We start from the raw sequence: 17,078 nt of genomic DNA on the forward strand, positions 1-17,078 counted from the left end.
TTCAGTACTGCTGAAGAGGAGGGGGACACAAAAGTGTGTGTGTGGCTGTGTGTGTGTGTGTGTGTGTGTGTGTGTGTGTGTGTGTGTGTGTGTGTGTGTGTGTGTGTGTGTGTGTGTGTGTGTGTGTGTGTGTGTGTGTGTGTGTGTGTGTGTGTGTTGCGCTCATCTGGGTCATTGTATCCACAGGCATGAAAAAGCAGTTTACAATGACACACATCTCTTCATGTGACAGAGGCAAACAGAATGGAGTGGGGGAGGGTTTTCATACGAGCATCAGTCACTTCCACCTGTGACCACTTGTCCTTAACACTGAGCTGAAAAAATGAGCAAACAGAAAAGATACTGTGTGTGTGTGTAAGTGTATGTGTGCGTGTGTGTGTGTGTCTATCCTTAAAATTAAACTGCAGATGAAGAATTGATTGCCACCACATTGCACGGAGTTTCTCAAGGGAAATGAGAAACTAAAATGTGCCAACACGTATAGAATATATATACATACACTACCGTTCAAAAGTTTGGGGTCACTTAGAAATGTCCTTATTTTTCAAAGAAAAGCACTGTTTTTTCAATGAAGATAACATTAAATTAATCAGAAATACACTCTATACATTGTTAATGTGGTAAATGACTATTCTAGGTGGAAACGTCTGGTTTTTAATGAAATATCTACATAGGTGTATAGAGGCCCATTTCCAGCAACTATCACTCCAGTGGTCTAATGGTACATTGTGTTTGCTAATCGCCTTAGAAGACTAATGGATGATTAGAAAACCCTTGAAAACCCTTGTGCAATTATGTTAGCACAGCTGAAAACTGTTTTGCTGGTGAGAGAAGCTATAAAACTGGCCTTCCTTTGAGCTAGTTGGGTATCTGGAGCATCACATTTGTGGGTTCGATTATACTCTCAAAAGGCCAGAAAAAGAGAACTTTCATGTGAAACTCGCCAGTCTGTTCTTGTTCTTAGAAATGAAGGCTATTCCATGCGAGAAATTGCGAAGAAACTGAAAATTTCCTACAACGGTGTGTACTACTCCCTTCAGAGAACAGCACAAACGGGCCCAGAGTAGAAAGAGAAGTGGGAGGCCCCGGTGCACAACTCAGCCAGAAGACAAGTATATTAGAGTCTCTAGTTTGAGAAATAGACGCCTCACAGGTCCTCAACTGGCAGCTTCTTTAAATGGTACCCGAAAACGCCAGTGTCAAGGTCTACAGTGAAGAGGCGACTCCAGGATGCTGGCCTTCTAGGCAGAGTGGCAAAGAAAAAAGCCATATCTGAGACTGGCCAATAAAAAGAAATGATTGATATGGGCAAAAGAACACAGACATTGGACAGAGGAAGATTGGAAAAAGTGGTATGGACAGACGAATCAAAGTTGGAGGTGTTTGGATCACACAGAAGAACATTTGTGAGACGCAGAACAGGTGAAAAGATGCTGGAAGAGTGCCTGACGCCATCTGTCAAGCATGGTGGAGGTAATGTGATGGTCTGGGGCTGCTTTGGTGCTGGTAAAGTGGGAGATTTGTACAAGGTAAAGGGATTTTAAATAAGGAAGGCTATCACTCCATTTTGCAACGCCATGCCATACCCTGTGGACAGTGCTTGATTGGAGCCAATTTCCTCCTACAACAGGACAATGACCCAAAGCACACCTCCAAATTATGCAAGAACTATTTAGGGAAGAAGCAGGCAGCTGGTATGCTGTCTGTCATGGAGTGGCCAGCGCAGTCACCAGATCTCAACCCCATTGAGCTGTTGTGGGAGCAGCTTGACCGTATGGTACGCAAGAAGTGCCCATCAAGCCAATCCAACTTGTGGGAGGTGCTTCAGGAAGCGTGGGGTGAAATTTCTACAGATTACCTCAACAAATTAACAGCTAGAATGCCAAAGGTCTGCAATGCTGTAATTGCTGCAAATGGAGCATTCTTTGACAAAGCAAAGTTTGAAGAACAAAATTTATATTTCAAATAAAAATCATTATTTCTAACCTTGTCAATGTCTTGACTATATTTTGTATTCATTTTGCAACTCATTTGATAAATAAAAGTGTGAGTTTTCATGGAAAACACGAAATTGTCTGGGTGACCCCAAACTTTTGAACGGTAGTGTATATATATAGATTTGTGGAGAAACTAAACTGTGTTTATATGTGTTAACATGTGTGTGTGAGAGTGAGAGATAAGGACAGCCAGACAGACAAACAAGGAACATGGTGCCAGAAAATGCCATGTGTGTTACAGACACTCTGTGTGTGTGTGTGTGTGTGTGTGTGTGTGTGTGTGTGTGTGTGTGTGTGTGTGTGTGTGTGTGTGTGTGTGTGTGTGTGTGTGTGTGTGTGCGTGTGCGTGTGCGTGTGCGTGTGTGTGTGTGTGTGTAAATATGGAAGTAATATAAGAATAAGGAAGACTGACTTTCCCTTTAATCACGAGGCAGTTGAGAGTTCCTGTACAATGGGCTAAATTATCACATCTGCCTTATGTGGTATCCAAGCTATACATTATACAAGTTATCATATAATCCAAGCAAACATAACACTGTGAACATTTCTGTCACTCAAATTTGCTTAAAATCAGTTTTCTTTCCCTGATACATGACCCCATATATTTGACTGAGTACTGAGTCCACCAGACTTAGAGGTATCACAAAATAAGTGAATCAAATGATGAAACATAAGTGTTCGAGTCCACAAAACACTTTAGTAGTTTCAGGGGTAAACAGCGTTGTAGCCAAATCCAATACAATTGAAGTAACTGGTGACCAATTTTTCAAACGTAAGATAAAATGAAATGCCTCAATCCTGCTCGTGTGGTGTAATCCAAGTGTCTGTAAGCCCCGACATTCAAATTCGACTTGAAACGACGTCATATACACAATGCTGTAAGCCTGAAAGTCTGCCAAACGTTCTACATCTGTCAAGCTTAAGCTACACACAGGTGAACATCCTGATCGTGGTGGGCACAGCTATCAATGCTAACAATCAAGCTTTGGGCAAGGCAGGCCACTGTTTTCTGAGAAAAAGCACTGATAGATCCACTGCTCACAACCCACCCAACACAAAACTAAAATATGAGCAGCTACTGCAGCTGTTGATGAGTGTTTAGCAGCTTAAGAGCCAATCTATTTCCCCCAGGATGTGATACAGACAAAAACAGAGCTCAAGGGAGAGTGAACATGACCACATGGGATGTTGAGTCAACTATAAACTCTTTCAAACTCAATATGAAAACTATGCAAAAGGGTCAACACATGGTGTCATGGTGCACCAGCCACCCTCAGTTTGTAACTCATCTCTTATGTGAAGCCATGCTAATGTACATCCTCTTCCCAGAGCAGGCTCCATGTTGGTGGGCTCCATGCATTAAACATGGGGGCGGTCGAGGAAAGAGCATGTTAGAATACCAATAATTTGACCACGGAAAAATTGCCTGCCCACGTTGCTGAATCAGGGCAACAAAAGCATGATGGGAAATATAATGTTGAGGTTAGAAACTGTCATCCTCGGCTGTGCTGCTGATGTTATTTGAGACATATTGCAATTATTTGTCTTTATATTTCAGATGAAGATGTAAAATAAACAAATGTTGGTACTGGAATAAGATATAAAATAGATTATGCAGATTTAGTCTCAGCAGAGACTTCATGGTGTCTCCTCTCTCTTTCTGTCCTGCATGTTCGATTATAAGAGGTCAAAGGTCATGGCATGTGTTGACATTTGAGCAGGGCTTGGGCAACATACTGCAGACTCCAGAGCCCAGGACACCAGGAAGAGTAGCCACTGTTACAACACAGTGGCTAATGGGGATCAATGAACTTAAAGTGAAACCCCCTCATACACCAACACCAACCTGTGTCCCCCAAGGGGAAAAATTCTAAATAAAATAAAGTGTTTATATTAACAAAAAATGAACACAAACCAATAAAAAAATAGAGAGGGACTTTATAACACATAGTGCACTGCAGAGCAAAAGGTGGAAAGTGCAAGATGAAGTATTTTAGAAAGATAGTCAGACAGATCCTTGATAATACATTTTGATATATTAAATTCAATTTAAATAGAATTTTAATGTATTAAAAGTGGACACAAAGTCCCTGCAAAAACACCTCAACACAGGATAAAAATCAAAGAGCAACCTTCAGACCCTTACCATTTCAGTTTATATCAATTTTTATTATTTGCTCAGAGTACCATAAGGTGATATGTGCCCTACAACTGAAAATGTGGGGCCCCTGGGGGTCTGAATTTAAAGGCCTTAATGGCTTGAACAAATACAATTAAGGAAGCATTTAAAGAAATAGGTCACATAACTCAAATGAACATTCCAGAAAATTCCTTTAAATCATCTTTCAACCTACATGTGTTGTCTTTTATTGACCCAGAAACAACATAAAGTATAACCATTAGATTTCACATGCAGCAAGATACAATGACTAGAACATGTAACAATTAGGTAAATATTAGGCATTATTACTCTTCCTTAAGTTACACTGTACTTTACATACAGATGTCTACTGTGTCAATCAATATATGTGTACACCTATATTCTTTTTCAAATTTATTTATTGTATGTATTTTACCTTTATTACGTTTTTGTAACATCGTTATTAATATAAAAGGGGTAAAAAGATAAACCAATACAAATTTGCAAAAGCTGTTTTACAAAGTAAATTAAATTACAAGTCATGATGCCACAAGACCATTTATACACTTCCTGAATTCAACATTTCTAAAATTGCTAAATGCTTTTTAACTTCTGATAAACAATAAATACAAACATATTTAAATACTATGACTACAAATACCTTTATGTGGCAATGTCTAATCACTTTTTTAATGAAAGCAGGAGAGACCCTTATGTTTCTGAGTTACTGTTTGCCTTTCTCCAGCAGAGGGCGCCACTCAAGCATAATTACCATTTGAATGTGAGCACATTCTCTCCACGCTGATTCAGATGACGCCATAACGTGTTGACAGCAGCTGGGACTTTCCCAAGGTGTGTCCTTCAAAACAGATTTAAAGGTAAGAACGTGAAGAGGATTAATGATTTGTTCAATAACAGGAAATACTTTCCTCTAATGAATCATTCCTGTTAAAAGCACCAGGGGCATTTAGAAGGTGTTGTTTCCGGGGTGACGGGAAGAGCTCAGAAGCTCTGACAACATTCACCATGTGCATACTTAATAAAATACAATAGAAATACTCAGATAGCTGAGCTACCTCTTCACAGATCAATGCCTTGTTTTGACCCCAGAGGTTAAGAGGGGGAAGTGAGCGTTTACTTATGTTTGTATCTTTAGTTCATCTTCTTCAAAGATCAAATATCAACAGGTAAATATACCGATAAGGAAAAGAGTAAGTGAAAACAACAATTGATGTCGTCACTTTGACTATCTTACTGTAGATCTAGGTTATTCCCAGACAAGGGGAGGGTTCAACCTGTGGTTATAGTTAAGAGTTAGGTCTAGTGACGTGGACATTAACTATAGGTTATTTGAGGTAAGAAGTAAACCTTTAACTTAAGGCTGATTGAAATGATCATTCATCTTAGTTGTATAGTATGTATTAGTGTGTGTGTGTGTGTGTGTGTGTGTGTGTGTGTGTGTGTGTGTGTGTGTGCAGACCTTGAGCTTTCAGCCCTGATACCTGCAGTGACAAACAGAGAGACAAACACACCAGTGTCTGGTATCACTGTAACACTGGTTTTGAGGGAAAAACACATCTGATGACGGATGTGGTTTCATTTTGCGTAAGTGGAAGTTTAGGGTAAACTCATCTGAAAGTGATGACACTGATACTAACCTTAAACTCATTGAACCTTTTTTAAATCCCTCATAATGCATTTGGGCATCATTTATTGTACAATTTTGAATAAAAACTCTGTACCACTAACATTATTGTATATTGACTGAAATGAACTTCCATGGCCTCCATCGTTCCTGAAAACTTCAGGGAAAAAGGCACTTGTGAACTCAGAGCTTTCAGAATATTTAAGGGTGGCGTTCGCGTGGACTCTTCTCTTACACACTGTTAGCATGATTCCATTTAAAGGCAGCGATATATTTTTAACTATGACAATGTTTTCAATGCTATTTTCTTTCAAGTAAAAGGAATCAGCTAATGGGTGTGACATTAAGGTTATTTCTAGAAAACATAAATAAATTACTCACAGACCTGTAAAATAAAGCCTGAATCTCTTTCCTACTTGTGCTGCTCTTGAATTATGTCTTGTCATTCATCATTATCCTATTAGTGGTGTCTGTTCAGCACAAGGTCCACAGTGTCACTTGTTACTTTACTTGTTTTTATACTGCAGTTATTAACTTAATACAACTAGAATTAAAGATAACCACAAGAGAAGGAAGAGCAGTTGATAATTACAGCCAGATTTGATTTACCGTAAACACTCCCTGCAGGACACACCCACACAGCTCTCATGGGTCAGTGAAGTCAGGAAAACAGGTGAGTCATGGTTGAACGTGTTTGAGACACGTGTGATATAATTAACCATAATTACTCAGATGCACATTACTGGCATTACCCCATCCAACTGGATTTATCTCTTCCGACTCCATGAGGCGCCGCAAACGCACAACAATGACTGCTGGAACGGTAAGCGGGTCAACAACCTGTTGACGGAAAAGTCCCTATAAATAAATATCCACATTCCTTCTCACATGTGGTGCTGTGATTAATGGTTTCATGCAAAGCCAGCAGGACTTCCTAGAGGAAGATAAGGAATGGAGGAGGGGGGGTAAACAAAGTCACACAGAGACTGTCAGTCAGATCAAATTAAAACGCCTGAAATCACTCCCATTTCCCATGTTGCTGCATATGGAAAGTTAGACAGCCTGTCAGGGGAAGTGTTGCTCCATGTGTCCTTGACTGTGGCTGCATGTAACAAAGGAGCAGATAGCAGCTTGTGTCTGCAGACAGAAACCTGAGTGAGTAGGTGTTAATTTGATGGCTCAGATGTTGGGTAAGTATCCATAGGTCCCACACCCGCTGCATGTATCCTCTCTCACTGGGGTTGTTTGTACAGTAGAACTCCATCAATTCCTTGTTTTCCACCCTAGTCTATGAATGTCTTGTTCCAGTATAGCCCACTTCTCGTGCCCTGGTTCCCCGACCCCTGACAGGGACATGTTGATCTGGGCGACGTCCGAGTCTATATGACTCTCCTATTTATTGTTTCACTCATGCCTGAGGTAGGCTTGTAGCATTGAGGTAAAATATTATCCCAAACTTTAACCATGACCAATTCATGCCTACTGCTAACCTTAACCTAACCACAATCCATATCTTACCCATAACTTTAACCAAGAGCTGGGAAATTAAGTTTTACCAGAGGACACACACACACACACACACACACACACACACACACACACACACACACACACACACACACACACACACACACACACACACACACACACACACACACACACACAACAGATATGTGAAAGATTAAGCTATAACATATTTTTTAGTAGTTGATAGACTGTGTTTATACGTGTGTGCGTGTGAGACTGTGTGTTATTTCACTTCTTTGTTGTGTAATAGGAATGTAAGTAGAATAAATAAAGAGAAGGAGAGAGGGAGGAGGAAAAAAAAAATAAGGGCAGTGATGTCAGTCCGTCCCACTCCCATTCAGTACAAATGCAACAGAGCAGAGCAGAGGCTGCATACCACCGCTGCTGACGACTGACCTGACCCCCCCCCACACACACACAAAGACACACTCTCATGTCACACACTTCTTCACAAGAGCTGAAACTCCAGAGCAGTGCAGGGAGATGCTACCGGCTGGCACCCACTGAGTAAGTCCACTCTTCCCTCCTCTCCCTCCTTCCTTTCTCTCGTTCTTTTTGTCTTTTGCATGAATTACCATTCTACAGGGCTTGTCTACGTTCATTTATCCCTCGCTCTCTCCTCGCCGCTCTGAAATGACCAGTGTTTTCTCAGACTGAGAGACTTTTGAAACTTTTCTCTCAGTATGCCATGCACATACCTTCTCCCTGCTCTCGCTCCCTTTCTCTCTCTTCTCTGCATGTGAGCGGAGGCAGAGACAAATCCCAGACTTATTTGCATGTTGGCGCAGAGCCAGAGCTGGATACTTTGCCTTTATATTTGTGTGTGTGTGTGTGTGATGTATGTTTATGTGCTATATGTTAATTTTTGCCCTTGTGTGATGTTGATTTTCTGCAGTTCCTGTGCGGGTTGTTATTGTCTGTGATGCCTGTGCCGTGTTCACGTCTTGATTTGAATTGTTTCCTTTGTGCTGCTGAGCCCAAGTTCACATGTGTACAGTTGATAACAGGAGCTGTGATTCAGGGGGAAGACTCCTCTTGTACGGAAACTTTGAACAATTTGTCTCGGAGTTGGTCGTTAACTCGCAGATCTCCCTGTCATCTCTGGTTTGTTTGTATTGCTCTCAATCACAGACTCCTACAGCTCCTGCATAATGAGTAAACACTTCCTGCTCCATCTGATGACAATAGAAACACTATGGACAAGAACATGAATGTTAAAAAACATTTATGGAGGCCTGAAGAGGTGCTGCTCAGTCGATGAATGAATACATGCTTGTTCTCTGACTAACAACAAGCTGTGTGTGCACTTAAAAATTAAAAAGAATGTCACCTAGAGCAAGCTGAACCTTTGTTTAGTTTTATCACCAGAGGAAGGTTAGAAACCAGGAAGTCAGAACCTGGTGGCTGTGATTTGTTATTTTGTTTCATTCAGTCCAACATCAGCTGCTTAATATAATTATCTGGTTCATCTGTGATACACATGGCCACACCTTAAATATTAACAGAAAAGGTAATATTGATATATCACCTCATGGCACCGTCTGCTGATTTACTGGAATATTAGATCACCTTCGGGCGGGGATTGGTGAATTGTTATCACGGACCTCGAACCCTATTGGCTCTCACTCAGCCGCTCACTGTTTCAAATCTTCCCTGAGTGTGTGCAAGGCGGCGACTGCTTTTGTAGAGTGTGTTTACACACAAGATTTTCTTTGCACTGCAGGACTTCCTGGCTGAGTTATAACTGTAACAGGGCAGGTTGTCTATGGCTATCAGTGTCACGTGTGTTGATAAGGAGTCACAGTTGATGTTTAGAGGTTTGTGTGTGTGTGTGTCTGTCTGTCTGTCTGAGAGGCGTTGAACTACAGCCCTCTGTAGCTCTATGCCTGTCTGTTGCACCCAGATAGCATATAGTCATTAACACCCCACCCTGTGTGTGTTGACAAACTGAACCTACCTCTGTTTGTCTTTCAGTGTTTGAAAGCACATCAGCATTCCCACTGCCTACTGTATGCAGAGTAAACACTGCATGCTTACAAACACACACACACACACACACACACACACACACACACACACACACACACACACACACACACACACACACACACACACACACACACACACACACACACACACACACACACACACACACACACACACACACACATTACTGTTTGTATTTTGGGCTTATTTGCTTAGGGCCTGTTGTGTTCCAGCAGCCAGAACAGGATTGAATGGAGGTAAACAAAACAATACAGTAGATATAATCTCTCTCTCTCTCTCTCTCTCTCTCTCTCTCTCACAGTCCCAACACCAGTCACGCTGCACCTTCACCTCCAGAGCGCCCAACACACTCCTGCTGCACAGAGAAAGGCCACTTAACAAAAGGCACTAACAGTGACCTCCAGTAGTTAGACCGTACCTGATCCCACATCTCTCAAAGAAAAGCGGAACCTGACTCCAGGAAGGAGGGGAAGGAGAGGAGCGATTGCATCCCCCTGCTGAAACACAACCCACTGGACGGAGAGACAGAGGGGCTGACGGCTGTGTCTGGTAGCTAAGAGGAGACAGAGGCAGGATGCTGGCTAAAATCCTCGAGGAGATGTGGGTGGACCCAGAGGTGCTGGAGGCCCTCAACGAGGAGCAGAAGAGGATCCTGTTCCTGAAGATGAGAGAGGAGCAGGTGCGCCGCTGGAGAGCGCAGGTCGAGAGGGAGGAGAGGGAAGGAGCAGGCGGCAACAACAGCAGGCCAAAGAAAGGTAGAGTGGCTTTCTTTGAACTGGTTATACCGGTATGACGCATTGATTGGTCTCAATCAATTACACCAGAGTATGATTAAGATTTCCAGTAAAGCAAACCATGAAAACACTGACTGACAAACAGTTTCAGGGAAACATTTTTTTGACTGGCACACTGACATAACTTTTACCAGTTTAAAACCAATTCAAACCAATTCAAAACCTGGTAAAAGACGAAAAATGTGTGAGAAAAAAATAAATAAACACATATGTACAGACACATACAAAAAAACATAGCCTGTACAATTTTGCCCACAAGTATATAAAAAACTGTGTTGCATTACATGTTCAGAAGTTTACAGCTACACAACCACAGCCCTAACAAGTTATATCTCTCAAGTAGATAATTATTTGAGATTTAATAATTAAAGGTTATTTTGTTATTCTGAATGCTGGTTGATTCGATCCCCAGAAATTCTACATTTAAAATTGTGCTTGTGCAAGACACTAAACCTGAAATAGCCCCTGATGGCCGTGTATGAATAATGTGTGATAGAAAATGCGCTGCATATAGAAGTGCTGTATGAATGTTATCAAAAAAAATGATCAAGTAGTCAAAGAGACTGGAAAAACGCTATATAAATACCCTTCATTTACCATTTACCATTTAAACAGAAGGAATATTACAGAATATAATGTATTATTATATTTTAATCATTTCTGTGGTGGCAGCACCAGGGGGATTTTTGATTTACGTCCTCAGCATTTGTAAAAATCCAGGCTACGGTCCTGTTCTTTTCTCTGTAACTATAAATAATCATTTAACTTAAATGTCTTAATTTCATAAAGTCTGTCGTTGGCAAGCCTTCTAACAAGCAATTAATGTCGTCTGAGAAATCTGAGTGCACATGAGTCATGAAACATAGACACACAAGCTGTGTGGTTAACACCCTCTCAGGTTACCAATCTCATTAATGTGTTTAGATCACAGCCAAACATTTATGGTCCAGTGTCAATAACCCACGTCCTCCTCTGCTCTCAGTCATTTCATCCAGCCTCACTCCATTAACAGTGTTTACCTGACTCACAAGCCCCTATCAACTCCACTGGCTACCCCGCACAATGACAGTGTGTGTGTTTGTGTAATACTTTGTGAGTGTGTTTGAGTAATTCTGTGAGTGTGTGTGTGTGTGTGTGTGATAGACAGCTTCGATCACAGCTCGTCGAATCATTGTTCAGGCGCCGCCCCACTTTAAACCACATATTAAGTTACCGTCTTTGTTTACCCAATCTGTGCCTGTGCCTATGTCACCTGAGAGGCGGCCGAGTGTGTGTTGTCTGTGTGTGTGTGTTCACGTTGCACAACATACAGTCCAGTTTGGCGTCTTTACATTCTTTGTGCTGCTGTCAGGAGAGGCAGTCATTACATGAGCAGACAGACAATCTCACACACAACTATACAAGCCATGCGTGGGAATAGAGATTTGCAGTATGTGGGTAATTTGTGGGTGGGGTGGGAATAAATAAAGACACCTCACCTCTGCGATGGAAATAGTCTGAGTGGCTTGTTATCACAGTTACAGCTCAGTGAGGCAACATAAAGGTGCGTTGTATACATAACGTATGTCAGAAATGTTCTTTGGTCAGGTGACATCAGACTTGCACACAATGCTCCCCGTTGTGTGTCATTCTGCGACATATGAATGGAAAGACAGCTGCCTCGGGTCCCAGCGAGGAGGTGATTATGTCTGTCGACAGCCACAGTATCTGCTCATTAGGCCTATTGTGTCTTTCAAAGGGTAAATCTACACTGAACTACAAGGGGCCAAAAAAAACGCCCCTGCTGCGGCATCACTGATCTCAAAAGATTGGAATTGTAAAAACTTAACGCCACACGCCTTATCAGTGATGTCACGGGAGGTGTTTCATCCTTATCTGGTAGTGATCTGTCATGGAAAACACCTGTCGGCACACATCTGGAATTGAGATGTCATGGAACAAAGTGTGTTCGGGTTTTACTTGTGTGTTAGACGTCATGAAGGTTAGCTAACCAAAGAGATGCGTGGCTGGAATTATTGTGTCAACTGATTGATCATAAATTTGAAAATGGGCAGCATTGTGGTGCAGTGGTTAGGACCAAAAAGGTTCCTGGTTTGAATCCCCTGTGAAGTTTGTATGTTCTCCCCGTGTCTGTGTGAGTTCTCCAGCTTCCTCCCACAGTACAAAGACGGTCAGATTAGATTAATCACAGACTCTAAATTGACATCTCAGCTTTGATTGGCTCCAGATCCCCCTGAAACCTCAAAGGATATGGGATATATATAATTGATGAATATGAATGTGAAAACAATAGATTATACAATAATTAAATATGTGTTTCCTGAGTTAAGTCAATATATGAAAGCTAAATATTGCCACAACAACATGCGGGCTGTTTCCAATTCAAACATCACAGGGAGTTTCTGTGAAGCTGACAAAGGTGCCTGCTCACTGACAGGAAACTGGTGACTGCATTTGTTTGTCACCTTTCACCTCTGACAGGCTTTATCTGTATACCTGCCATGAATAATGTTCGATTGTGTCAAACAGTTTATTTAGGATGGAAAAAGAATCATATATCTATAGAAACAGTAATAGAGGACAAAGTCCACTGCCCTTGTGTGAGGGTTCCCAAGCTCTTTACTTATAGGACAGCACCACCTTCTGGACAAAAGCCAGAACAACAACGTATTTGACAGCCTCTGACACTGTTCATAACTGACATTTACATGTCTCGCAGGTGATCTGATCACAAGTGGAGGAATCTACTTGTGTGACTACAGGCGTGAACTCACACAAGACATATTTCAAACACATTGCTTACAGAAGTGATGTATGTGTTTATTTAGGGGAAGTGAAACCTGATCAGACATGGTCACTGGAGACACATGTGGACACACGCTCTCTAATTCCTGCTCCAGGTGTTAACTGTCAGTTAACACCTGGAGCTGTCCTCCACTTGTGATCAGATCACGTATGTTAATGCAGGTGTAAAGAGGGCCTCTGTGATGAAAGTACACCGTATCACCTGCGAGCCTCACCCATTGTGTGTCTTTCTTTTCTTTTTTTCACCTCCAGCTTCCAGTAAACATGTGCAATGGCTGCTCGGACGGGATGGAGATGTGAGCGTCAGTGTAATCGGAGAAGTGGACGAGTTCAGGTCCTCCAAACTGCTCCAGAGCCTCAGGAACAACAGGTAGAAACAACAGTCTAAGGATATGTGTCTTTTTTGTTACTGACTCGAATAGGATAAGGAAGTATAAATAATAATATAGATTTATTATTTTTAATTTTATTTATTTAACATCAACTGAGCCATTATATGATCATATATGATCGTATTTTTCCAGTAGACTTTGATGACCAACAACTCAACAAATCCCCTCCACTGTGTATTCTATGCTTGCTTTATTTCTAACATGAAATACAAGGACATTTGCATTTTTAACAAAGTAATGGACTGACATCCATCTACAAAGGTGTGTGCTGCCTTAAAGAAACCTTCCATTTGTTTAACAGGTTATATAACAGTGATTGGCTGCGATAAGATAAACAGTGAACTTAAGAGTTTCAGTCAGCTCCCGTCTCCTCGTCCCAATTTGATTACAGAAGTTATTTCCCAAATGAGGAACTGGGGGATTGTTTCAAAGGTTGGGACAGCCGTGTGCGGGACTAAAAATGGAACTCTTTGCCTTCCAGACTCTACAACGATAATATGAATGGCATCCAGACAGTGAACTTGCTGTCAGGAAGAGAGGCCCGAGAGCTCGGCTTTAAGGAAGAAATCCAGCTGCCCCTCGCAGATGTTAGCGTGAGTTAATGTATTTGTATGTAGCTTTGAAGTTTGGAAGGTAAAATGACCAGCGTACCAGTGTCTTACTGTCAAATTATGTCCCCTCTTACATCCAGGATTACCCAGCTTCACCGAACGAACACTCGTCTGAGGAGGACGTGGAATCCTGCAGCGCAGATGACGACCTGAAGGACCCTGCGGAGGACAGCGACAGTGAATCGGGCAGCAGCTCAGACAATCTCAGTGACTGGGATCCTCTCTACAGGCCCTATGTTAGTCACCATGGCAACCAGCTGCCGCTCAAAGCCAGGCTGTCAGACACAGAGAGAGCCGACCCACAAGACAGAGGTGAGAAAACAGGACAGGAGAGGAGAGGTGGAGAGAACCCTGACGTGTGTGTTTTTGTGTTAAAATGTAAAAGTCCATGTTAATCATTCACTGATTCTAATCCATGCAGAACATATACAAGTAGAAAGACTATCACACACCATTACTATTACTAGTCCTGTAATAGAAACAAAATATTTTCCAAAAGAAAGGTTAAGATAAGGTAAGATAAGATAAACTGTATTGATCCCATTCAGGAAAACTGAAGTGTCATAGCAGAAGTACAAGAACACACGCAAACGAGTATTTGTAGATATAACTTAAAAACTGGGATAATGATACATTACAAACATTTACTATATACCCAATAAGAAATTGAAAAAATTAAAACAAAAGTTACGAAATAGAATACATACCAACAGTATTACATGTATTTTTTATACAGAATAACCCCTTTTAGTTGTCCAATATGCACCAATGCTTTTTGTTAAATCTCAATCATTCATCATCAGATATGTTAGTGTAGAATTATAAATACAAGACTTAACTGTAAAATGTACTGAAGTGTGAAGAAATGCACACAAATTTTACAATGTACTCAGGCTACATCACAGTAAAACAACAACCTGTCTTTTTTTCCAAACGTCATATATAATTCTTAAGAATAAAGGGTCTACCTGCTTTCATTTATGCTTTGTTAGAAACCATGTATCACAAATTTGGACAGATAAACTTAGTAAGATAATTTAAAACTTTAATCTGATGAAAATGTAATGAATTAATTAATGTAAATAATGCAAGCTTAAAAAGGAGTCTGGCTATCATCACTAAAAACGTCCCGTCCTTCTCTTCTTTTCTTCTCAGGAATTGAGTGTCATGAAGAGACACAGTCCGACAACAGAGGTCGCGTAGCGCAGCTCAGGAAGACGTTCACAGATGATCGCCACAGCACAACACCCGCCTACAGCAAACCTCCTATACCTGGCAAACCTGCTCACCTACAGATGAGAAGCACACCGCTGATCCATTAGGTCTCCAGGTGTATCCTCCCTCCTGCAGGAAAACACTTGACCCCATGAAGGCAGAGCTGTAACGTGCCCAGTGATAATGGCAGCCACGCGCTGCTGGACCAAGCTGCGGCCACATTCATGAGGTCCTCACTTGAACCTGAACATTGAACTGAGGCCCACTTTGTTACAACACAAGGACCGACCGACAGACAGAGAAATGTCTGGGGGGGTGGAGTGAGAGAATGACTTGAAAGCTTTCTGAATGATAAAATGAAGCAGCTTTGATGTTGCTGAGTTCAAATACCCTCACATATCTTTTGTTATTGATGGGCTGGGGCAGTGTGAGATGTCCAGAGGTACACGCACAAGGACTGTTGACTACAGGTGAAAAAACACCGTGGTTCACTTCTTAAACGAGTGTTAATGAAGATTTATCATTTAAATATCATAAGAGGTTACTGGGAAGCAACTTGATGAAATCATATTATTTTATTCTGTACTCTTTGATTGATTTTATTGTATTGGAGTCTGTGGGACTTGTCACTTGTTTTAAAACCACCGACTTTTAACATGTTGGCAACATCTTTATACATTATGTGCATTCACGTCGGTGCAGGGGTTTGTAAATATAATAAAATAAAAGGTCTGAATTCTTTGTAAATGATTACTTGACTTTATCTGCCTTTATTCCTCAGAACATGTTCACCTTTGACCAGATATTAATTCAGGAACAGTTGTGCTTTTTAGTGCATTGCTCAAGAAATCGAAACACCCACTTGCACAAATTATCAATTGACTTGTTCTTATGTACCAACTTGAACCTTTCCCAATTAAGAATCTGCTTTCTATCAATCAATCAAATTTAATTTGTATAGCCCATATTCACAAATCACAATTTGTCTCATAGGTCTGTAACAAGGTGTGACATCCTCAACAAGAGTAAAAAAAACTTTTAATGGGAAAAAGAACATAGAAACCTTAGAGAGCCACATGTGAGGGATCCCTCTCCAGGGACGGACAGAAGTTCAAAAGGTGCCACGTTTAACAGAGAACATCAGAAAAATATGAGTATTTACAGCATTGGTTAGAATAAACAGTTTGTAGCATAATGGAAGGTAAATGAATTGATGGATTACTGTCAGTAATGGTCGAGTATCTGAGTAGACATATTGTGTATCAAGCAGTCTTGTTATAATCATAGTCAACGATCAGACTCCACCTTCATGATCGGATGCCACCATAGTCCGCAATCCATCGTCATGATCCCCAACCGCCATCAGGATCCACCATCAGCTGCCACCTCAATCGTGGTCCACCACCACTATCAGATGCCAACATGATACAGGATCCATTATCAGTGGTGGGATTTAACAAAGTACATTTACTTTATTACTGTACTCCACTACACATATCTGCAAATATCTGTACTTTCTACTCCACTACATTTTTACAATGCATGCTTGTTCCTGATGGTTTTTTTCAATTTGTTTAAAAGTAATCAATAATGAGAGGGGAATTGGTCCACTGATTCAAATGAAAGCTGGTAGGTACGATTAGGCCCCGCCTCCTGCAGTAACAGCATCACTGGTGAAGAAGAAACAACTGAAATGGATTCAGAGGAGGCCGAGACTCCGACCAAATGATGAAGCAGACCATTGCATGAGGAAATAGGATACACTCGGCAAGTACAAGACTCAAAAGGTTAATGTGGTGCTTTTACTTTATTTAAGTACATTTTAGTCTATTTATTTTTACTTTTACTTAAGTAAAATGTTTGAGTCCCTTCTCCACCACTGCTTTCCTTTAATTTGTTTTCTTCTTTGTGTGAACCAGTGAATAGGAAATAATCGTGTCACAAC

At 41.1% G+C, this 17,078-nt stretch overlaps 1 protein-coding gene across 1 annotated transcript; it reads left to right on the forward strand.

Moving 5' to 3' along the window:
- Window positions 1–7,661: 7,661 nt before the first annotated feature.
- zgc:92242 (uncharacterized protein LOC436899 homolog) lies at window positions 7,662–15,884 on the forward strand. Its single transcript, XM_035162225.2, has 6 exons — window positions 7,662–7,816; window positions 9,618–10,071; window positions 13,168–13,285; window positions 13,789–13,900; window positions 13,999–14,230; window positions 15,074–15,884. Exons 2-6 carry the CDS (start codon window positions 9,891–9,893, stop codon window positions 15,238–15,240), a joined length of 810 nt encoding a protein of 269 aa, XP_035018116.1. The 5' UTR covers window positions 7,662–7,816; window positions 9,618–9,890; the 3' UTR covers window positions 15,241–15,884.
- Window positions 15,885–17,078: the final 1,194 nt, after the last annotated feature.

Source organism: Hippoglossus stenolepis, chromosome 7, assembly GCF_022539355.2.
Source record: "Hippoglossus stenolepis isolate QCI-W04-F060 chromosome 7, HSTE1.2, whole genome shotgun sequence".
Classification (NCBI taxonomy): Eukaryota; Metazoa; Chordata; class Actinopteri; order Pleuronectiformes; family Pleuronectidae; genus Hippoglossus; species Hippoglossus stenolepis.

What these genes read in the sequence shown, in the direction of transcription:
- zgc:92242 (XM_035162225.2), top strand. Translation starts at nt 9,891, where the DNA reads ATGCTGGCTAAAATCCTCGAGGAGATGTGGGTGGACCCAGAGGTGCTG. An exon ending in TGCCCCTCGCAGATGTTAGC is followed by an intron (nt 13,901 to 13,998) that starts GTGAGTTAATGT and finishes TCTTACATCCAG; the next exon opens with GATTACCCAGCTTCACCGAA. An exon ending in AGCCGACCCACAAGACAGAG is followed by an intron (nt 14,231 to 15,073) that starts GTGAGAAAACAG and finishes TTTTCTTCTCAG; the next exon opens with GAATTGAGTGTCATGAAGAG.